This window comes from Camelus ferus, chromosome 1, assembly GCF_009834535.1.
Source record: "Camelus ferus isolate YT-003-E chromosome 1, BCGSAC_Cfer_1.0, whole genome shotgun sequence".
In the NCBI taxonomy this organism is placed as follows: Eukaryota; Metazoa; Chordata; class Mammalia; order Artiodactyla; family Camelidae; genus Camelus; species Camelus ferus.
The window spans coordinates 60,583,637-60,609,345 of NC_045696.1; the positions used below are offsets into that span (position 1 = coordinate 60,583,637).

General features: G+C 34.1%; 1 protein-coding gene across 1 annotated transcript in view; it reads right to left on the reverse strand.

Annotated features, from left to right (window-relative positions):
- Positions 1-270: 270 nt before the first annotated feature.
- The window catches only part of SNX4 (sorting nexin 4), a 51,205-nt gene continuing 25,766 nt past the window's right edge, over positions 271-25,709 (reverse strand). Inside the window, exons 8-14 of the mRNA XM_032480870.1 lie at positions 19,271-19,332; positions 11,537-11,602; positions 9,949-10,038; positions 7,514-7,613; positions 5,722-5,867; positions 4,449-4,563; positions 271-1,447 (exon numbers count right to left, since the gene is read on the reverse strand). Coding sequence (XP_032336761.1) covers positions 1,400-1,447; positions 4,449-4,563; positions 5,722-5,867; positions 7,514-7,613; positions 9,949-10,038; positions 11,537-11,602; positions 19,271-19,332 — 627 coding nt within the window. The 3' untranslated portion in view covers positions 271-1,399. The remainder of the gene's footprint in view (positions 1,448-4,448; positions 4,564-5,721; positions 5,868-7,513; positions 7,614-9,948; positions 10,039-11,536; positions 11,603-19,270; positions 19,333-25,709) is intronic.

Consider the following 25,709-nt stretch of genomic DNA (forward strand, 5'->3'; position numbering starts at 1 on the left):
CAAATGGAAAGCTGTTTTAGTTCATGAGCCAAGAGATGATAAAATTCAATGGAATGAAATGTGTACCGATACAGATGACTTGTTTCTAATAAAAATCATGTATCATTTCAGCATCTTATTGTTTAAAAAAACCAACATTTTGGCACAAGACAAATTTATACAATTAAACACTTCAAAACATAAACTGGCATATATTATTTTTCCACAGGGTATCAGATATTATATCAGATATAATAGGTACAGACCACTGTTAAAATAACAAAAATCCTGTGAAAATCAACACAATACTTCATTTATTTATTATATAAGTTTGGTAAACAGCACAAAAATTTAACATTTTAAACATATAAAAAAGTCAAATGCTGAACAGTACTGGAGATTTCCTTTTTTTACATAATTAGTAATAATGAGTACACATGTAGGGTTCTGCAAAGCAAGCAAAATACCAAGGGTGCTTGGCTTCTGAACATATACCACAAAAATACGCACAAAAAAAAATATAATTTATCTTTACAAAAATTACAGCCAAGCGGTAAAAAAAGAAGGATGTTAATAATGAAGATACTAACACATACGTTCACTACATCTATCTTATACAATGAAATGCTACATCTTGTACCCTGAAATGCCATGTGTAGAGAGCTAAGCAGAGTAAATTCAGGCTCATCACTGAGGTTAAGAATTACTTGAGAATTTAATGCTTGTCTATAACATACTCATTTAAAACTTTCTATATAGTAGTTCCAAGATCATAACAATGTATTCCACTATATATCTGAGAAGTTGAGTCTTCTTTGTTGGCAGTATAAAAATTTTGACCAGTATCAAAATTCAGGTAAAACACAAGTTGAAGGCATTTTCTAGTGTATGCAAATGTTATAGGGGCAGTAATGAATGTGGGAAAAATTCCTAGATTTCACACTAAATTTCTGCTGAGCTTTGTCAAATCAAACAGCTCAACTATAAGGCAAGAAAAAATAACCACCTATAACAGATTAGTGGGTCTTAACAAGTAAAAATAAGAATCCAGTCTGAGGAAAAAACTCCCTGCATAAGCAGATCTGAAACATTGAACAAACATTGAAACAAACATCTAGAAATTACCTAACATCTTGATATTTGGTCACTGGTTCAGAAGCCTGACGATTTGTTGGTATAATTTATCTAATTAACATTTCAAAATCAGCACCAGTCCCCAAAACCTCAAATTATAATATTTAATCTTCATTAAAATACATCCTTTTTGTGCTATATTAACACTACTATAATCAAGTTAAAGGAAATTAAATTTACTCAACTTATATATTTTTGTGTATACTGGGTAGCAACTTAAATTTTTTAATTTACTTGTGCTTCTGTTTTGGGGCACTTTGATTGAAGAGAAATTTATTTCACAGGATTACATCTTGCTAAAGCATTCCTTAGCATTGGTCCAAACTTGAATTCCCTTTAAAAACAAACAAACAAAAACCAAAAAAACTTTAAAATGTGACTTTGGAAGGATTCTGGAAGCCAGTATTTGGCTTACTGGTATGGTATGTTAAGTTTTGCATTTTGGAATAATTAACAAGTCCAGCAAATATGACACTATTTCTGGCAATAGCTAATATAAGTGAATGTCAAATACTTTTGAAAAAAGTAATAGAATCATTTGTATGAGTCTATCTTCAAAACAGAGAAAGAACTCCTACAACTTCTTTTTGAAAAACTTGAGTTTTCAGGTTCCTAACTAACTTATTTACTCATATGACATATTCATATTTTCTCTATAAACCAAATTTTATAATATTTGAAACCAAAGAAAGAACCTTATTATCCTAACAAATACAAAGTAATGTATTATTAGTTTATTAGTCTAATAACTAATGTTTTGACAAAAACCAATTAAGTACTAAATTATCAACTCCCTCTCAATGGTTTTGGCAGATTAATTAGCAAAAAACTAATATGCTATAATATACCTAATATGTTTAAACAAGAATGCATGTTTGTGAAATGTAACAGTAAAATCTAAGGAAGTGGTAGAAATAAAGGTATGTTTTCAATAAACAAGACATATATTCTCCAATACCTGCTAATTTATGAAGAATACTTTCTTTAATACTTAAACATTAGTCAATATTTTTCAAGGTTTCAAACAATAGAAAAAAAAATCAGTAATCTTTTTAGCTTTTTTCCTCCCTGATGGAATACAAAAAGAAAAAGAAACAAACCCTACAAAAATCCTTTAAAATGTCTCAGATTGCCTGGATAAAGTAGTATCTAATGGAGTATTCATTGCTAGAAAGGATAACATAGATCTTACGTGCACTGTCCCAGTAAGATGTCCACAGGACAGCAAATGAAAAAAAAACAAAACTACACACTAGCATATATGATGCAATCCTGTTTTTATGAGAAAAAGGAAAGTGTTTATTTTCTAAATAATTGTATTTGTACAAATAAGTCTGAAAAGATACACATGAAACTGTAACAGTAATGAGTTTTCAAAAAGGGATCTGGGGGAAGAGGGGGAGAATTTTTATTTAATATGCTTCTGGCTTATTTGAATTTTCTGCAATGAGCATGTATGTTATTTTTATGGTAATTAACTTTTTTAATTTAAAAAGATAAAAATAGCTTGAAATATATAAATACCCATATGCTGATGCTAATCTTGACTTCTCATAATTTTAAGTTTCTAAAGGGATAGACTGGGAGTTCGAAATTTGTAGATACTAACAGGCATATGTAGAATAGATGAACAAGATTATACTGTATAGCACAGGGAAATATATACAGGATCTTGTGGTAGCTCATAGCGAAAAAGAATGTGACAATGAATATAGGTATGTTCATGTATAACTGAAAAATTGTGCTCTACACTGGAAATTGACACAACATTGTAAAATGACTATAACTCAAAAAAAAAAAAGTAAGAAAAAAAAACAATAAAAAGAAAAAAGCACCATAGATTCTCAAATATAAAAATCTATTCCACTTAGGGAAGAAAATAAAACATGATGAAACATTATAGGACTATTCTCAAGAAATAAGGTGAACATACACCCTTATTAATCTCATGTGAGTAAACTCTTGCTTACTACAGTTATCATCTGAGGATACATGAGTAGATGCACAAGACATCCAACAATATGTTCAAACATGCCTACAGTAATATCTTTTTTATTCAGAGATTAATTTCTAGCATCCTAAACCATCTCACCCTAAGCAAAGTAGGGGGAAAAGTCCTGCGAGCCATTATATAAAGTCTACGTTCTACTTTGGAAAAGAAGCAAATGGGAGATCACAGGAGCTTGTTAATGAGAATTTTATAGGAATAAAATAAAACAAAACCAACTTTACAAACCTTTGTTTTCTGATCTTTCAGACCACCTGAGACTTAAAAAGGCAGATTAGAAAGAAGACTGTAAACAGGAAGAAGCAGAAGAGCTGACAGGACGACAGCAGCAGAGACAAAAACACCCCAAACTTCAGGACATGCAACCATTTTCAGGACATTCAGCATTTGCAGGTTGACCAGATCTAAGTGACACAAAGATCTACAACACCAAGTAACTTACAATTTCACTGAGGCATACGATAAATCTGGCCCACTGACTAGTGTGTGAGTCTGATATTTCTATCTCAAAATAGCTTTGTTCTTTACAGTTACTACTGCTGGTCAAAAAGGGCTGAGAAAGTGATGGTTCTGAGCCAGAAAGTACACATTTTGGATAAATTAAGGCTTAAGAATGTTTATATGAATGTCATTTTTCCCTCTAAGAATGTCTTCATAAATACAGTAATCCATCTTACTATATGATTTACCGAGATAACATGTTAAATGGCTCAATAAATTGTGAAGTGTTAGACAAATGTAAAGGACTGGTATTGACTGGTGGTCACAACTGGATCTTGGGTTATAAAAAAGAAGTTAATATTACATATTTTGTTCTTATAACACCATTTTAGAATGATTTCCAGCATTGCCAAAATATTTATTTTAAACAGAATAAGCTTCAATGTTTGTATCTTATACCAGATATCAGCTACATAAAGGATCTACTCTGACAGAAAAACATGTTATAACCACATTTTCCCAAAATAATGGTTAAACTATTTTCCAATCAAAGTATACATTACTGTCAGGAATGGTATTTTACTGCTCTGTCCAAGAACATCATATAAACAAAGTAATGCTGTTAGTACATATTTTCAAATACAAGTTATAAATGGGGCATACAAATTTGGAACTTTGGATAAGTGGAGACTCAGTAACAGATAATTTGGTTATGACACTTCTTTCAAAACTAAGTAGAAAAATTGGGAAACATTCTGAAAGAGGAGAGGAATGGGTTTTAAAAATGCAAACAATGAATACTCTGGTCCAAATAAGAGAAATTGGTTTTAAGAAATTCGTAGGCATCTGTGAATATACGTGTACCTTCACTAAAACCAAAACCTACCTTTTTGCACATACTGATCTGCATGACTGCATAGCTTATGAGGGCCTCCTTTAAATCACGGTTCTTTTGTTCTTTGAAGCGTTCAATATCAGCCCAAGCATTTTTGACAAATTCTCTAAAATAAAAAGGTAAAGTCATTATTATTCTTACTTAGATTAAGTAAACTATATATTATAAACTCAAATCACCACTTCTCATTTAAGTTGGGTTTTTACTTGTCAACATAGAACGAAAAGCTATTACTTGTATAAGATAATTCTATTTTTCTCTTCCTAAAAATTATAGTGGGGAAAAAAAAGCAGACAATCATATATATTTCTACATTTTAATAATCTCTATTTTTGCCACAAGAATTCCAGCTTCAGATTATTCCCATAAAACAGATGTGAATGGCTCTGTGAAGCAGCTCACAGCCTAAGAGATACCATATGAATCTGCCTTCCTCGGGTCACTGGAAAACATGTATTCTTTTCCACAAGATGGATTATGTATCACATTTATCATGGACTTGCTTTAAATGACAACTAGAGTTATAAAAATTCTGAGAGACATTTGTCTTTTTAACTCTATTCATGAAAGTTTATTTTGACTTACTTGATGCCTGCAGTTCTAAAAATTAACAAAACCACCTCCAAATCAATGACACACTCTTGGTCTGCCTTGGTCTACCCAATGACTGTCAGATGAAAACAACAAAAAGAAAAATGAGCCCAACAGTCACGGCAGATCTTTGAGAACTGAATTTCCAGAAATATACATTCCAAGCCCTATGCCAGGTGTTGGGACATAAAGATGAAAAATGACACACTCACTGACTTTGAAGGGCTTGTAATGTAGCCCAGGACAGCCAGACCATACAACCAACCACTCAGTACAGAAGTGCCATGCTACAGGGGCACGAAGCGCTATGAAAGCCTGTGCAGAGAAGAGGAGGCTTCCCAAGGGAAGTAACAAAAGAGCCGGGCACTGAAGAATGATCAGGCTTTTAACGCACAAAAAGAAAGGGCAGAGGGAATGTGCAAAGGATAGAAATCATGAAAAGTGCAGGAGAATAATATTATGAAGCTCAAAGCTTTCTTCTTCCTCTTTCTCCCACCCTAAAACAATTGTTTCTATATAACATGAGTTTTGACTAAAATTTCTTAGGAATCCAATCACTGCATTTCGGAAGACTAGGCTATATCCAGGGATGCTGAAGAAGCTGGGAATGGTCATAAACAATCTGCCACATAGCCTCCATGTCTAACTTTGTTAAACATCTCAGCATTTTTACCTGCCTTCCAGATTTTTAGACTTAAGCTGTTGTTCTCCTTCACTTATTTGATCTTCTAGCACCTTTATTCTGGCTTCTCTCTGCTCTGGAGTTTCTTGACCAAAGAGCTTGGTAGTCATTCCCTTCAAAGAAAATGTTCTCACGGTCTAAAATGAAATAGAAACAGATAAACAACATACATAAACTGATGTATTATTCAGCCTTAAAAAGGAAGGAAATTCTGACACATGCTATGCCACAGATGAATCTTGAGGACATTATGCTAAATGAAATAAGCCAGTCACAAAAGGACAAATACTGCATGAGTCTACCTATATGAGGTATCCAGAGTAGTGAAGTTCACAGAGACAGAATGATGGCTGCTAGGGGCTGGGTGGAGAGGGAAACTAATAGCTGATAAAAATTTAATACATACAGAGTTTCAGTTTTGCAAGATGAAAAGAGTTCTGCAGGTTGGTTGCACAACAACGTAAATGTACCTACTACTGCTGAACTTTACTATTAAAAATGGTTAAGATGATGAATTTTATGTACTATACATTTTACCACAACTGAAAAATTTTTTTAAAAAGGGAAATAGAAACTTTAGCCATCTCTCTGCTAGCTCAAACAGAAGCACCATAAGCCTTACAACCAGGGGGCTACTAATACAATTTCTAAGACTGGAAAATATGGAAGAGTCAAAAAGGGAAAAGTTCTGAGTTTTTTCATCACATGGAAAACTTCCATGGTGAAGTACAGGCAAGTTATTTCTTTATGTTAGTAGTCATACTCTTAAAAATTACTCTGACATAAAAAAGATAAAATTCAACAAGTAACAATGGAAATAAACCAAAGTAAAGAAACTTAAAAACCTGCAAAACTCACACTGAAACTTGGGTATCTATTGATAAAACAAGATGTCTAAACCCAAGCCTTAAGCTTCACTGCTTTAACATTTCCTCATTCTCTGTAGTTTACTGAGGGAAACACTTTACCCTTCACGTGTAGGAGTAGAGAACCAAGTTCCCTGTTTCATGGTCAAAGATCTTTTCCCACCTATATCTATAACTTTTCATACACATCGCAGGTGGGTAGCCCAACAGCACTTTTAAAAGTACAGTACTTGTTGATTATGAAATGACTTATAAATGGTGGCAACTGTCACTGCTTCATTATTTCCATATTATGTGTGCTCACCATGACAGCTACTTTACTCCAATGGAATAGCTGGACAGTAGAAAGCTGATTATAAAAATGACCTAAGTCTAATACAATAAATATGGAATTTTCTTCACAATTACTCACTGTAAGCATTCAATTGAGAGTAAAGTACACAGGCTGCCTCTCTTGCCTTCTGAGACTGCCTCTGTCTATGGATATGTATTTCTGTGAATAAAAATCCAACCCCCTCCACCACCAAAAAAAAAAGTAAAGTACAGAAAAAGCTCCTTGTTAGAAGAGAGGCACTGATTCTAACAGGGAAAAGCTTTTCAAAGTTAACTAAGATTTCTATAATATACCTGGTAAAATTAAACCTGACCAAAGATCATTATTTCAATCCTAAAAAATAGTGTTTTCTCACTAGGACTTAATCAGAAAATGAAATGACTCTTCAGAGTAATATTAGCAAAATTTCTTATAATACTATGTATGTTTTAATGGCTTAACATTTTTTTTTTCAAGATCACAACCAAAAGAATTATGAAGCCGCCTACAAATCATTCCCCTGTAAAAGCTACAGCATCCTGCAGCCCACTCCATTTAAGGTCTGCTATAATAACACCAGAGACCTAAGTGGAAGCACACTCACCCCAGTTGCCAGTTCCTCACACTGCTGTTTCTTGGATGCTAGGTCCTGAGCAGCCATCTCCAAGTCATATTGCATAAGTTCATGTTTCCGGCACACAGCCCTGAAAAAAAAGTGCTGCCATTTAATTTTTGTGGTTTCTCTATTAACATGTTAATTTGGGGGGGGAGGGAGGAAGGGGAGGCATTCACAATGTCTTACTATGGTCAGAACTTGTATACTCAGGATTTTCAAGTTTAAAATGTAGTAGCCCAACATTAAAAATTTAATCTGGCAGAACCTAAGCATAAAAACTTTATATATACTTAAAACAATAAAGGTTGTTTGCAAGGGCAGAGTATAGCTCAGTAGTAGAGTGTGTGCTTAGCACGCACAAGGTCCTGGGTTCGTTCAATCCCCTACACCTTCATTAAAAAAAATTTTTTAAAGGTTGTTTTCTAGACACTTGCAACATTTTTTTCAATAAAAATACCATTATCACATACATTGAAAAAATTCTTTTCTATAATATAGGAACTAATGCTATAATCTCAAATAACTGAGTACTGTTTTAAAAGATATTACCTCAAAGCTTTCTTCTTTTTTATTTAGAAATGTCTATTAGTTTTTAGCATCATAAAAGTAACTCATGCTCACTGGAAAAAAAAAAAGACTCTAATACAGGAATGCACAAAATAAAAGTTTCAAGAACCCTCTTTTTTCTCCCAGTCCCACTGTCTAGATATAATTCATGTTAATAGACGGTGTATATCCTTCCAGACTTTAGCTAGGCACTCACAAATATACATATCCACACCTCTCCCCCACTGATTCTACACCTTTTCTTTCTTAACTATATACCACAGACATGTTTCTGTATCTGTACACATTAATCTTTTCTACAAGTTTTAAGAGCAACAGAGAATTCCACTGTGTTCAGCAACTTTCTTTACTTGGTAACTTGAAAATACCTTGATGTAACTTCTTACTACTCAAAGCTCCAGAAGGAAAAAGGCTAACAATGTGATGTTTTCATATCAGCTACTGAACAGCTAAAGGAATACTGCTCCTCTGTTTTACTAACAGAATTTTTAAAATAATTTAAAAAGTGACAGGAAAATGATTCATTTTTCCAATCTGGACTAATCTCCCAGAGAATTCTGTTTGGTTTTGCAGGAGATACCATAAAAACAGAAGACACCATATGGTGGTTCTATTTTTAGGTTTTTGAGAAACCTCCATATATACTGTTTTCCACAGTGGCTGCACCAAATTACATTCCCACCAACAGTGTACAAGGGTTCCCTTTTCCCCACATCCTTGCCAACATTTGTTATTTGTGTTCTTTTTGATTATGGCCATTCTGACAGGTGTGAGATGATGTCTCATTGTAATTCTGATTTGCATTTCCCTGATATTAGTGATACTGAGCAAATTTTCATGTTCCTGTTGGCCATCTGCATTTCCTCTTTTGGAAAAATGTCTGTTCAGTTCTTCTACCCTTATTTTACATAGGTTGGCTGCTTGTTTGCTTTTTAATTGAAGTACAGTTGATTTAAAATATTGTATTAGTTTCTGGTGTACAGCATGAATGGACTTGGAGAGCATTACGCTAAGTGAAGTAAGTCAGACAGAGAAAGACAAGTACTGTAAGGTATCACTTACATGTGGAATCTAAAAAAACACAATAAACTAGTGACTATAACAGAAAAGAAAAGAAACACTCACAGATGTAGAGAAGGAACCAGTGGTTACCAGTGGGGAGAGGGAAGTGGGAGGGACAAGATGAAGGTGGAGGATTAAGAGACACAAACTATCAGGTATAAAATAAGCTACAAGGATGTACTGCACAGCATGGGGAATACAGCCAACATTTTATAATAATTACAAATGGATTATAACCTTTAAAAATTTGTGAATCACTATATTGTATACCTGTAACATAATATTGTACATCAACTATATTTCAATTTAAAAAATATATTGTGATATAAATATATAAATAAATTTAAAATGGAAAAAACTTAAAACACATACACATACACACAAAAACAGAAGACAAAGTCCTGATATTAAGAAGTTTTACAACCTCACTAAGGAGATAAAATATGGAGGTACGGGAAAAATTACAGAATTTAAATAATATACAACCTAGTGACAGAGCATACTACCCACACTCAATCTGTACTTTGCTTCCAATCTTCAAGATGGAAAAAGTAAAAGAACAATCTACAGACAGACCCGATTAACAGGTTTTATCAATGTGCTTCAAACACAGGGTTCTTCTTAAATTTCTATCTCTAGCACTTTTCAATACACAGGGACACAATGAGACCTCATTCAACATCTGGAGGAATGAACTCATTTAAAAATCACCTTACTATCTTTATTTTAGAGCAGCATATGAAGGGAGTGGTGACCAGCCACAGGGCTGCGTCTGAGACATTCATTATACTTACCGCAGTGCTTCTGCATAAAAAAGATACTCCTTTAACTGATCTGCATAATGTTCTTCATCTTCCAAAATATCATCAATAGAAGATGCATACCTGTTTAAAAAGAAACATTGCATAGAGTAACTTTTAGCAGGACACAAGTATCAATGTTCTAAAGAAGGGCTATTCAAAGCTGGTCCGCAGATCACTTGCTGCTCATCAGTGACAAAAGTACATGAAGTATAAATAAGCATTTAGAAACATTTTACAGCAGTTTTTTTTTTTGAAGTATAGTTGATTAATGATATTGTGTTAGGTTCTGTATACAGGTATACAGTAAAGTAAGTGATTCAGTTATACATACACGTGACTTTTTCAGATTATTTTCCATTATAGGTTATTACAAGATACTGAATGTAACTCCCTGTGCTAAATAGTAAACCTTTGCTGCTTATCTACTTTATGTATAGTAATTTGTATGTTAATCCCATACTCCTAATTTTTACTCCCCCATAGCAATTTTTAATTATCATGACAGTTTTATTGAATTTTACCAAAATATTTTGATCAGCAAGGGCTTGTAAATTAAAAAAATGAAACAAACAAAAAATGGTCCTTCTTAAGGTATCTTAAGAAGCACTCTAATATCTTCTGTTCAAAGATATTACAAAAAGGGCTACAAAATCCGTAGAAAGAATAATGAAATAAACTTTAAATCAGCTTACCAATTTCTATAAAAAAGTCACTGGAGTGACTGGGATTGCGATTCATACTGACACTACTAAGTCTTCCAATCCATGCACATGGTTTATTTCACCATTTATTTAGGCCTTTACTTTCTCCCAGCCATGCTTATATATAGTTTTCAGTGTAGAGTAATTTAATTCCATTAAATTAATCTGTAAGTATTCTGTTTTGATGTTATTATAAACAGCACTGTTTTTAAGTTTTTATTTTCCAATTGTTGCTAGTATATAAAACAATTAATTTTTTATACATTGATTTATTATGTATCATGCACCCTTATTAAATTTAGTTATTAGTTCTATAACATTTTTGGTTAATTCTTTATGGATTTCTATGTAAAAGATCCTGTTAACTGCAAATAAAAACAGTTTTACTTCTTTCCTTCTAAGACGTATGCCTCTGATTTTCTTGCATCACTGTACTGACCAGGACTTCTAGTACCACGTTTAATAGAAGTGGTGGGAGCAAAAAACCTCGCCTTGTTCCTGATTTTACGAGAAAGCATCAATATTTCACTGTTAAGTATGATATTAGCTATAAGTTTTAGACTGAGGAAATTCTTTATATTCCTAGTTTGATGAGAATTTTACTGTGACTGGATGTTGAAATGCTTTTTCTACATGTATTGAAATGAACATACTGGTTTTCTTCTTTATTCTGCTAATACGTGGACTGGACTGATTGATTTTTCAACGTTAAACTAACCTTGCATCCCCTGAGATAAACTTCTTTAAGTCTAATCTGTATACACAGAGCACAATATAAATGCCAGCAAACTGTATAAAAAGAGAAGAACAGAAGAATCACTAACATTGCACCACTAAATGTCACCTCAGGTTTTGCCTTCAACTCCCTAGGTACTTACACATCCATATGATGACCAGCACTCTGCAATCCATCACCCATTTCTTTTTCTATGGCACTCCACTCACTAAGAAGAAAAAGACAAAACCAAAAACATCATGAAATAGATATGGAATATTATTAAATGTAAAATCTTTTACAAGGTTTTATTTCTAGCTAGCTTTTCAACAACGTACAGATCTATGTTTGCATTTATTTTCTCTGACTCAAAAGTTTATATCTGCTGCTGCTAAGAGCAAGGTAAGGATCATACAAAACAGCTTCTGCTTACAGACAACCTTCTCAGCTAGGGTGTGTATTTAAACCAACTATGGAGCTTTTAGAAACTACGGATGCTGACCCTGCTCTTGATCTACCTAATCACAATCTCTGGGATAGAGCTGAGGAATGTATATTTCCCACCACCACATGGATGATTCTGATAAACACACTTGATTACGTGACACTATTTTAACAGAAAAAGACATCTGTACAGAAACATGAAGTGCATCATAAAATTCAATAATTTGCACAAAAGTTGCATGAGAAAGTCTACTAGAACCACAGATCATTTTATTTATTGTCATTTTTGTAAAATGCTTGAAATAAAAATTCCTTTTTATGGAAGATGTATATGTGTATTCTAATAGAAATGGGGAAAATAAACCAATAATCCTAAATACTAACAGATGACAAATTTGATGTTTCCTTTCTATTTACTCATTTTAATGTAGCTGAAAACATGTAGTATATGCAAACAAGACTAAAAACTAGTTCAAGAAAGGTAGGACTTACACTTAATTATCTATATATTCCCATCAAGTAGTTTAATGCCTGATAAATTCTTGGCATTTATAGGCTATAGGAAAATCAAAGAATGAACCAATAACTAATAAATGGGAAAAGGGAAATGTACTGGGTTCTACGCAACAGCCACTACTAGGCACAAGACCTTTCCCCTCAAGATATATATATAGATAGCTCTCTACTACTCAAATTGTGGTCCGTGAACAGTACCACCTGGAACTCGTTAGAAATACAGATCTACTGACTCAGAATATTAATTATAACAGTTCTCCAGATGACTTGAATGCCCATCACAATTTAAGAAGCACTAGCTAAACGAAAGGTTCTAACTGGGGTCCAGGGATATGTCTAGGACTGGAAATAGAAAATGGTAACCAGTTTAGTGGGGAAGAGCAGGAATCCATTAACAAGTAAATACTAAAGTGTAGAAGGATTTAGCATCAACTTTGTAAGAGGCATAATTGCTTTCATGAAGTACTTAATGGATGGTGTAACTGTCACAGATGAACCAGATCAAACAGGGTAATGGATCTTTTGTAGCATCTGATGAAGACTTTGGACCTTTTCCCTAAGGAGGGAAAAATCACAAACAAAAAATTCTGCATATAATTTCAGAGACTTCATGGATTAAAGATCTAAATGTAAGACAGGAAACATAAAACTCTTTGAAGAAAAGATAAGCAGAACACTCTTTGACATAAATTATAGCAATATTTTTTTGGATCTGTCTCCTAAGGCAAAGGAGACAAAGCAAAAATAAACAAATTGGACCTAATTCAACTTAAAAGCTTTTGCACAGCAAAGGAAACCATCAACAAAATGAAAAGACAACATACTCAAATGATATGACTGATAATATCCAAAATATATAGACAGCTCATACAACTCAACATCGAAAAAAAAAACATGATTAAAAAATGGACAGAAGACCTGGAGAGATGCTTTTCTAAAAAAGACATATACAATGCTCAACATCACTAATGATCAGAGAAATGCAAATCAAAACCACAATGAGCTATTGCCTCACACCTGTTAGATGGCTATTATCAAAAGAACACAAATAACAAATGTTGGTGAGGATGTAGAGAAAAAGGAAGGTGGGAAGGTAAATTGGTACAGCCACTGTGGAAAACAGTATGGAGGTCCATCAAAAAAAACCCAAAATAGAACTACCATATGATCCAGCAATTCCACTCCTGGATATTTATCTGAAGAAAATGAAAATATTAATTCGAAAAGATACAAGCACCCAAATGTTCACAGCATTATTTACAATAGCCAAGATATGGAAGCAACCTAAGTGTCCATTAACAGACGAATGGATAAAGAAGTGTGGTATATATACACAATGGAGTATTACTCAGCTATAAAAAAAGAACGAAAATTTTGCTATCTGCAACAACACGGATGGACCTACAGGGTATTATGTTTAGTGAAATAAGTTAGACAAATACTGTATGTTATCACATATATGTGGAATCTAAAAAATAAAGCCAACTAGTGAATGTAACAAAAACAAACAGATTCACAGACATAGAGAACAAGCGGCTACCTGTACGGAGAAGGAAGGGGGAGGGGTAAGATGGGGTAGGAAATTAGGAGATACAAACTACTATGTATAAAATAAACAAGCTACAAGGATATATTGTATAGCACAGGGATATAGCAAATATTTTATAATAGCTATAAATAATTTCAGAGACTTCAGAGAATCTGAAGTCTATCCTTACCCCATAGATTAAGGAATCTGAACTATAAAAAATTACCAAGGTCACTCCTGCTGTAGTATTTTACAATTCTATTAAGAAGGAAAGAAAAAAACTCCAAGAATGTCCAAGTGTTGAGATTTTGGAAAGGAATGAAAAACATTACAAGAAAAATAAGAGGTTTAGAGCTAAATTTAGTCACTTAATCTGGTGTTCATCAGGGATAGAGGCATGGGAGGGAAAGTCTCCAGCTGCAACCAGGTCTGTACTAGTAAGTTTTATTTGTTTATACTTCTGTGTAAGATGATATTTAAACAAAATTCAATGTTAAAAAAAGGTTTGGAAATCACTCTTTCCATTTTACCCCACAACTGAATAGATATTTAAAAAAAAAAGACAAAAACACAAATTTCCCCTGTATAGCACAAGGAACTATATTCAATATCTTATAATAATCTTTAATGAAAAAGAATATGTGTATATGTATGCATGACTGGGACATGCTGTATACCAGAAACTGACACATTGTAACTGAGTATATACTTCAATAAAAAAAATTTTTTTTAATTTAAAAAAATAATAAAAGTTTAAAATGGAAAACAAACAAACAGAAACCTCAATTAAGTAGAGCTGGAAGACCAACTGTTGGAAGGGGTAGCTCTCATGCCCTGTGTCCACAGTGGACCCCAAAAGGAAGAAGAAAGACTTCTTTTCTGGCAAGGACTCAGCCAATGAAAAGCCATGGACTCTTTGTTTACTATAGCCCTCCCAAGTCCTTTTCCTCTCTATAAAAGCATTCTCCTCCTTTGCCCTGCAGGAACTTGCACGTGGCTTGCTGTGGTTATACCCCCAAAATTGCAATTCTCTGCTGATTCTGAATAAACCCATCTTTGCTGGAGAAATATCTGGTAGTCTATTTGTTTCAGATCAACAGTGTTTGGTCCAATTCTTGACAGGTAGATCTTAAAAGTTCCCGAAACTAGTGAAAATATAGACAAGACCTGTAAGAACCTACGTGGGATGACCCTTTGGCCTATCCTAAATCGGATCAGGTGCTGTAATACAGGAGGAAGCTGCAAAAAGTTTAGGAACTCATGAGCACAAAATGAACTCCTGTATTTAAAAAAAAAAAAAAAGTAACAGCAATGTGTAACATGAACATATTACAACAGGGAATCTTCCCTGTTTCTTCTCTGTGCATCTAATTCCTGCTCATTTCTTACCTATATCAAAGTTTATGTCTTGTCATCTGTCCTTCCCCCTTTGACAGTCCTCTCCAACTCATAGCTCAATCTTTTTTCTTAGTCTATTCTTTCACTCCAATCTCTAATTTAGCAATAAGGCATAATTTTACAAAATTGCTTGATATATATTGAAAACATTTAAATTAAGAAACAAAGCAGATGAAATTAGCTTTGTATTTTTTCTCTCAAATTTCAAATCAAAAAATAGAAACAGACTTCTTTCCAATTATGTGATTCTCAACTTCTGAATATTTTCATGACTCCTATGGTCAGTGTAATGACACAATGAAAAAATTAAAAAGAAAAGATAAAACACACACACACACACACACACACACACACACACACTACCAACTGGCACTGCTCAGCAATCCTTCCCCATATTCCCAAGTGATACCTTCATCAGCACTTCTCAAACTGGGATATTTCATCTTGGTTATCTGAAGCCATATCTGCATGGCACAATTTTTCTGAAGAATAAACTTTACTTTTACATTTGAACATCTGAGAGGGAAAAAAGTTAGACATATATATACTTAAACAACCATGGATGTTCTAAAGAATAAAATGCGAATTTTGCACGAACTGACAGAACTCAAGTCTTCAAAGAGACTGCACTTGCCACAGCTGCTTCCAGCCAATCCCCCATGGAGCCAAGCTGGTAAGGGTGGGTAAAGGAGGGTATGCAGTAGGCCACAGTTAAGAATTCTTCTTTCCATTAGTTTGAGACAGACTGCACTGTATCATTCCCCTCAAGCTTTCTAACCACAGAATCACCCCGATCTATTCTCAGCAGAGACAGCTGCTTTACAAAGACAGAGGCCAGCTAATGTGGCCTCCTACAAGTACTGCTCCTCTGCTTTAAGACAGCCCTGTACCTTCCTCTCTACCTTCTCCTCATCCACCCTCTTACTCTTGCTTCTCCTTGCAAAAAACCACCACCACCACAATAATCAGGCCCTACACCCCTTCAAGAATAACCTCAGAGACTTTCTTAAAAACCTAATCAGTAACTTGCTGTCTTTCCTCTGATTCCTAGGACCACTGCAATATAACATCATACTACTCAAACCAAATTGCTCTCCATATTAACACAAAGTTACTTACCCATTTCCCCTTTTTTCAATTAAACTCAATTCCTCTACAGTAAAACTCCAACTTCTTGAAGTGCTCCCTTTACTTGGTTGACACTGCACACTCCTGGTTCCTCATCAGTTTCAGTGTCTCCCTCACTGGTTCCTTTTCTTTGCCTGAGCCCTGAACACAGGTATTCCCAAGGTTTGGCCCTCAAGTCTCTCAAAAACTTACTCTAACCCTCTAACATCATCACCTAACCCTACATTAAATTAAATATCACTCTACTAGGATAGTCTTTCATACACAACTCATATTCTCACTAGCCTCTTAAACTGCAGATCCAAATTTCAACTGCTTAATGGAAATCTTAAAACAAATGCAATCTATCCCAAACAGAACTCTATCATTCCTTAAACCTGCTATTTCTCCTATATTCTCTATCACAATCCTCCTAATCATTCAGCTGCCTGCAAATTAAACTTTGGTATCTTTAGCACCTACCATGGTAGCAGGAGATTAGCAAATGTGTGCTGCATGACTGAAAGAATCCATCGGCAAATCTTATCATTTATGCCTCCTTAATAGTTTCTACGGGCCGTTGTTCTGGTTCAGACTCTTGATCACCTGCTTAAATTACTGCAACTACCTATGGTCTCCCTGGCTCACTTTTTATGAAATACTTTAGATGTAAAATGGTTTTCTATTAATTTACTGAGTTAGCACAAAGGTAATCCTATACAGAATTTATCATGAGACATTAATGCAAATAATTTTAAACTTTGACTCAGCCACATGACCTTTTATTCACTTGCCTCTTTAATTAATATGAGTCCATTTACTGTTTACAATAAATGTACTACCTTTGGGAGGATCTGATTTATGTTAATTATCAAATGAGCAAATTCCCAAGCTTAACGAGAATTCCAATTTGGGTAATATTCTTAAAATCAGGGCTGACTTGTACATAAATCTAAAAGCAACTGCAGAGAAGTCACATACCATGCAGCAGACTTCAGAAAGTTAAATACGATTTGCCTTTCTTCCCTTTATTCCTTTGTTTAGCCATATAATTCCTGTCTTAGTTATGAGGTCTACATGTTTATGATATCATATGCTTCTCTTCATTAAAAAAAAATCATATAATGCTGATATTGTCCCAACTTGCATTTAATTTTAATGTATGATCAAAGACATATGGATAACCTGTTACTTTAATAAATTAAATAAATTTGTATCCACATCTCACACCTGACAAATTTCAAATGAATCAAAAATCTATAAAACAATAAAAATGTACAACAAATGAAAAATTTTTTTTATAATCCATAGAGGGAAAGGCCTTATTAGATATACACAAAAATCAGAGGCTACTACTTTATAAAGGAAAAAACCGAATCATTTATGTTAAGTGAATTTAATAAATTGAATATTTCTATATATCCAAAGCCACCATAAGAAAAGTCAAAAGATATATCATCAAGGGGGGAAAAGTTGCAATTCATTTCACAAAGGCCTAATTTTCCTAAAAGATAAAGAACTCTTGCAAATCAAGTAAGAAATCAGACCACCAGCCCAACAGAAAAAAGGGCAAAAGGTATCTTATGAAACCGGAGAAAAATAGCTGTTAATCATAAGGTAAAAGGTTTAACTTTACTGATAATTAGAGAAATGCAAGTTAAAACTACATTGAGAAGTTATTTTTCACCATCAGTCTGGTAAAGACAAAAGTTTGCTAACACACTATTTGGGAAAGGGGGTGAGGAAACATATTAATACTTTGCTGGTGGGAGGTGAACATCCTCCACACAGGGCAATTGGGCACTATCTACCAAAACTACAAGTTCATTGTCCTTAGGCCCAGTAATAACATCTGTAGACTTTTACCCTGCATATATACTCATACATGTGTGAAATGACATGAACAAGAACATTTATTGCAGCACTGAAAACAATAGCAGAAGACTGGAAGTAAATATCAAGAAGAAACTGGTTACATAAACTATGATGCCCCTGCTCAATCAATAAAGCCCAATATAGTTATTTACTGATAACAGTATATCTTTGAGAGCAGATTTTAAGTTAAAAAAGCAAAATAAAACAACTGAACATAGCAATGTACACAACATGCTCCCTTTCCATGTTAAAAAAAGAGAAAAACACATTTGTTGGTATGTTAATATATTTACAGTGCTACATTTTACTAGAAGGACACACAAAAAACTAAGAAACTAACGTTAGCTAAGAGGAGACTCAGGTGGTTGACAGGCAGGAGTGAAGCGATTTTTCACTACATAAGCTTTTTTTCCTGTTGAATTTTGTGCTATATGAATATACAACCTATTCAAATATGTTGAGTGAATTATTTTTAATTAATTCACTTAAAAGAACTTATAGTGGAACATTAGCAAGGACATTTTTCTTACAAGATGTGGATAACTTCTAAAATACCACAAAATAATTAACATACACACAAATTCACAGAAGAGAAGTTTCAAAAACAAACAAGATATGCAAGTTATATACACAAGTAAATATTCTAATTTACACTAATATTACCCCCAGACTGAAAAATCCATCTTGAAAAAGCCTTCAGAAATTATAAAGCAATATAAAGAAAGAAAAGAACAAGAAAACCACTAGTTCTATATGACAGTGATTTTCCAAGGAATCTTCTTGGGCATTCTGCCAAGAAAGTAAAAGACATCACTCACTGTTTCAGAGTATTTTAACTTTAATCTGCTCAAAATATTGAACTTCCTCACTATTTTTTTTTTAAAGAAAGGCTTTTAAAATGAAAAGTTTGAAAGCTACTACTATAGGACATCATTTAAAAAATAATCTTTTAATCTCCAGACTCATATATTTTAAAACAGCTAATTAGAGCTAGTTGTTGTTTATTATAAAAGTTTGTAGAATGCTTACCTAAAAACTCGCCCATAATTCCCATGTACTTTATATACACCGTACAGTCGATCTGCTACTCTCTGGAATAAACGTTTAAAAGAAACTATTAGGTCAAAGCTATATACAGATTATTTAAAAAAAAGAGATTTTATCCTCATTAAAAAAATATATATATATGTTTAGTACAATATACTTGGAAAATATGGAAAAGAAAAAGCTAAATCTCTCAAAGTCTCATTATGGGGAAAAAACCTAGAGCTGTCATCATATTTATGTAATCACTTTCATATTTCTTTATATATGTATGTGTGTGTGTGTGTGTGTGTGTGTGTCCCACACACACACACACATATATAGGACACACACATATATAGGTTTTTTTATATTAAAACATTTTAAATTGAAGTATAGTTGACTTACAATGTTGTATTCGTTTCTGGGAGACAGCATAGTGATTCAGTTAACATATGTATATATACATATTCTTTTTCATTACACGTTACTACAAGCCACTGAATACAGTTCCCTGTGCTATACAGCAGGACCTTGTTGTTTATCTATTCTGTACATAATAGTCTGTATTTGCCAATCCCAAACTCCCAATTTATCCCTCTCTCCCCCCCGTAAGTTTTAATTAACATTTAAAAATTTCTTATACCAAGAGTGGTAGTATTTTTATCCAGCAGGTTAATATTACTTTTAATACATTCTTTTCAATAGATACATAAAATTCCATCTAGTGGTGTATAAAATATATAAGCATTCCTTGTCAGCTATTTAGTTATCCCTAATTTTTTCAGTATTATAAATAATGTTGAAATAAGCATCTCTGAGAGTTAGGCTTTTTCCAAATTTCAGACTGTTTCCTTAAGATGACATCCTCCAGGTGCAATTTACCAGGGGAAAGAATATAAACATTTTCAATTCTACTGATAATTTTATACATAAATGCTGCACATGTGCAATATACTTAAAATTAGGTATTTTAATAACAGCAGAATTACAGTTTAGATCATTGAGATAAAATGTGTACTGCCTAGCCATTCACATAAATTTTACAGAAATCAAAAACAAATATGTGGTAATCTGCTTTACTTCCCCCCAAAGTGTTACGGACATGAACTGGAAGACCAAAAGCCAATCCCACATAAAACTCTGGGAAAAAAAAAATCCCAAAAAACCTAGTATACAATTTCTAAATGTAAACCCTGAAGATAAACTACCCTCTAATTTCTTACTCCAACATAAGTAATTTGAGGAATTAAACATTAACCATACAATAAATCTTAATTCTTTCAATACTTCAGCTTAAACTGAGCAAACCACATTGCAAAAACTCAGAGCAGGTGTAAGAGGCTCATAAAATGTTCTCCATCTTCCCCTGACATGCTATGAGGAACATATACCTGGTAGACTAGGAGGCAGCACACTACATACAGGTCTGCAGCTTATTTCTGGAAAGTCTTACTGGACACAGTTATGTTAGTGCTGTCTGTGGCTGCTTTCATAGCTGAGCTGAATAGATCCAACAGGGACCATATAGGCTAAAAAGCTGAAAATATTTACTATATGGCCTTCAAAAAAAGTTTGTCAACCCCTGTACCAGACTCCACTTTCAGGACAAAGTTCATCATCTTTTTATGCTTGAAACTTTCCAGGGTTGTCCCCAGACCTCTAAGCTATTTCTCTAGGATGTTATTTCCCAATTATTTTTTGAGAATCCTATAAAGTGCCAAAGGTTGTTTGGTTATTTAAAGTGGTTCCACTGTCAAGTAAGTTGAAGCACCTTAGGTATAAAATGCATATCCAAAATCTCAAAGAAAATGCATATCCAAAATTCAAAGAAAAAGTTTTTGAATACCAGGTATTTAGAAGTTGTTTTTTTTTTCTCTTTAAAGTGTATCACTTCTGGAAGCTGATACAAAAGGAGCTTCTACCATAATAATTAGAGCTCTGGAAAAGATTTTGGTCCATAGAGCATGACATAAAGAGGCAAGAGTTTTCATACTCCACAAAGGTGAGCAACCACACATGGAACTACTTTATGGTTAATGAGGTGACCAAGAGACAGGCAGCAGTTGTTACTGGACCAGCAATGCTTCTGGTATCAACTACGCTTGGAAACAAATCGTTCTAGCCAACCAAAATGTAAGATGACTGGTATCTAGGTCATCAGAAAATGAAAAACAGATAAAGCAAAGAAAAACTATAAACTATAGACCAACAATTACCATTTCTAGGGAAAAGACAAAAATGGCAGAGAAATGAAACATGAGATTATTAAAACCTGAAACCAGATTAACTCAATGGTTGTTGGTAATCAGAATCGTGGTACCAGGGAAAAGGGGCTGCACCCAATGATTTAGTCTAGATTGCTACTCAATTTCACTTCTGTTGACAAGCCTTCCTTTTTGAAAACTGATCACATGACAATCGACAGGGGAGGACCAACACCTAGAAAACGCAATGACAACAGAAGAAATTGGACAGACTTACCCCATCATCCTCCCCAGCTCTGAATCATCTGGTAAGAATGCCTTCTCTAACCTCACTAAAGTAGTATGGGATTAAAGTTAAAAAGGACACAAAGTTTTATGACATTCTATTAGATGATCTTATTTTGAAAATCTAGACACATAGCTTCTCTTTTCAATTACCTTTCAACACGGCAATGATTACATGAGACTTAAGACCCTTGATAATACTGCCAAAATCTTTCCCAAAGGAGCTGTAGGTAATACTTTACACTGCCACCACCACCAACTATTTCACAAACACTAGATATTACCATCTTTATAAATGGTTACAAATTAAATGTTAAATAGTATCTCAATAATTATAATTTACATTTTTAGAGTGTTAGTAAAGTTAAACATTCCTCCTTCCCTTTTAAATGTGATTTCCCCTAGAGAGCAGCAAATATGGTTGTAGGAAATAAGGAATCTAACGTCAGACAAACGTGAATTCTAATTCCAGCTCCTTCTTACTTTAGGGTTTGACTTCAGAAAATTCATTAAACTACTCTTAGTCTTAGATCTTCCTCTTGGAAATGTAGAAATGATCCTCATCATATGACTCTGTGAGGATTAAACAAGATGACACTTGAAAGGTTCCTGGCAATCAACAAGGTGGCTCAATGAAAATCAGTTCTCTTCTCCTTCAGCCTACTTGAATTCATGTCTTTTGTCAATATATCATTTGTGGGTGGTTAAGAGCATGGGTTCTGGAGTCAGACAAAGGTTTAAATTCTGACTCTACATATCTATTTATAATGTGATATTAGGCAAGTTACTTAACTTCATTGCCTTTGCTTCCTAATCTATAAAATGGGGACAGTAGCAGTACTTACCTTCAAAGGGCTACTGTGGGAATTAGGTAAGAACAATACAATTTGCTTGGCTGATATACAATGGTAGATAAGTATTAGATATTAGTATTATTTTCCTTTTTAGTTTACAAAACACAAATTATCTCATCTGAGTCTTTTAACTCCACAAATAATGCACTCATTTACATTTATGCAGTACCTAATATGTGTCAGACAGATAATCCCATTTTCCAGCAAAGAAAGCAAACTCTGAAAGGTTACCTGAAGGACCTAGTAAATGGCAGAGATAAGTTCTAAAAACCCAGCTCCTCTAAGTCTAAGGCCTCCTGCCCACTATGGCTGTTCAGTTATGATGTCTTAAATATTTAACTCTTAACCTGTTAGTAATGTATTTTTTGCCTTTTCTACTTTTAAAAGAATTCTCCTTGACAGGAAAGACAGCCAAATAATTCTATTTTCTCTTTGTCTGCTAACAATTCATCATCCGTCTGAAACACTGACTAAGCCTTCTTCTCTCGACACTCGAATGTTACAAACAGGTCCTCCCAGCGGCGCTTTCTGCCTTGTTTGCAGGCTTCTGTCAGTGTCAGGCTCTAACCTTCCATTTTCACTTTTCTGTTACTGTCCGTGATAAACAGCCTTTCTCCCAATTTCAGAACTATCAAGATGTTAGATATTCATCATATTTTCCGTTGGCATTTATCTCCTTTATACAGTCAGAATTCCAATTCTGACTCACAGATCAAGTGCTGCCTTTCCCTTTGAAGAGCTCAAGTTCTCATTCATGTCAATTAAGCTTCTGAAGCCTGTTTTCATAAAGTTTAGGAAAAATATCCATACCTAGAATTCTCTTACTTGTCTATCACAGGTTCTTCGATGACAAGGTCATTTTCTTTAAAGATTCTTGTCATATATACATTAATAACCAATTCTCCCTGATTGGTTATAATTGAATTCAAGAAGTAATTTATTTTATTGCTTTTTTAGATCTTTTTAAACTGTCAGCATATACATTCATTTATTCAACCATTTAATGAATATATAGCGGTGCCTAGTCTGAGTCAGGCATTACTATAGGGATTCAGCAGTCAGAAAACAAAGCTCTTGCTCTTAGGAGCCCACATATACTAGGAGAGGAGATAATTAACAAATGAGAAGAGAATATGATGTCAGAGTTATTATAAAGACAACAGCAATGACAGACAATGACAGGGAAATGACAGGAAATCATAGAAAACTACATCTTATTTTATAGGAGATGCTCAGGAAAGATTTCTCTCAGGAGGCATCTGAGTCAATAACTAAAAGACAAAAAGAGAATAGGCCAAGAGAGGATCTTGAGGGTAGGGTATGGAGGAAGAATGGTACAGGCACGGGAAAGAGCAAATAAAAAGTCCTCGGGCAGAAACAAGTGTGGCATGGTTGAGAATAGTCAGAGTAACAACAGGGCTAAAGTGGAGTGTACAAAGAATAAAAAGGAACAGAAAAGCAGTTATGTGGGAGAGTCTTAAAAATTTTCTTTAACCTCATGGTTAAATTCTGTAGTAATCTTCAAACATTACTAAATATTAATCACATTCAAAAATATACTTTCAGCAGAAAACTAGATGTAATCACTATCCTGTCTTGACTTGTGATACTTTTTCTTTCTTGCTTTATGAAAGCAATCACCCATACCTTCTTGCAGGCTAAATTATCTGCAGCACAGCTTCACAATAATGACAATCATTTCCCCCCTCCTTTAGATTTCACTTAAATTTATTCCCTATGCTTCATGGATCTTCTGAGTATTTAACTGTTATACTTTCTTCATCACCCATCTCTGATATTTCTAATAAATCTAATTCTGGCTGATTTTTCTGCTTTGTCCCTTAGTTTCTTCTGGGTGTGAAAAACTGAGAACCCCTCAATATCTGGGGTTAGTCATGTGACTGCTTCGTAGTACACCTCTGCCTACCTGAGACTGGAGAATGGTTAAGCTTCCTGCTAAATGACACTTTCCACAGTATGCCCCTTTCCCCTGGTTGAAGGCCTTTAAGGAGGACACAGCTTTCATAATCAGCCACACATCTAATTAAGTAGATTCTCCAAGTTTTCTGGCACAGAAGACAAAGCAGTATGAAGTGTTCTTCCAGTCTTCTGGGGTGTCTCTGCCTCTACTTCCACTTACCACAAGAACTGTTGCCTAATCTGTTTGAGTAATTTCAAAGTAACTAAAGGCCTAGAAGTTTTATCTCATCAATCCACAGTCCTTTTTAAAACCCAGTTCTTGATTCCAGCCTAGTAATTTGCACCGGTACCTTTTCTTTTCCTAGAAGTATCCTACAACTTATTTAAGGAGTCCAATAGTACTCTGAATGGTTACATAGGAGATTGGGCCAGTATGCAGCTATTTGGAGGGATTTATTTTCCTTATCGTATTTTTTTTAATAATTATAATGAAACTCTTCAAACATACAAAAACTAGAGAATAGTAGAATATACTCCCATTTCCCAGTACTTACCTTCAACAATTATTATATGGCTAATCTAGTTTCATCTAAAACTGCCCTCACTCTCCACCCCTTTCATTAAAACAAATTCCAAATAATATATTTCATTTCAAGATGATTCCAGTCAGTGTAAGACATGATCCTAGACCTGGTAACCCACCATTTCTCAAAGCCTTTAAGGCAAGTCCTAAGGTTTCTTCTAGGTTATCCCAAAGGACCAGAGTGGATGACACAACATTTCTCAGGTACATTAATTTACCCAAAATATTTTTCTCCATGTCTGTTACAGCCAAACTGTATGGCTAAGTACAATCATTATTCCTAGATTTCTAGTTCCTTTTGTCATGGCAGACCATTACCCTAAATAAGTTTATTTAGTATAATTTAGGAGCACAGACACAGAATGGCCTAACATAACATAAGCTACTCACTGACCTTTTAAAAAGAAATCTTGAAAGAACGGGATATTGCTATACATAGATCTAAAATCTCACACTTAGTTAATCATACTCCAACACCGAAGTGGTAGGCCCTTTGATGTCAAAATAGCCATATACAGAGAAAACAACAGGCTAAAATTCTTCAAGTTATTTATGCCAGGAAACATTTCACATTAAAAAAAATGCAATTTAGATGA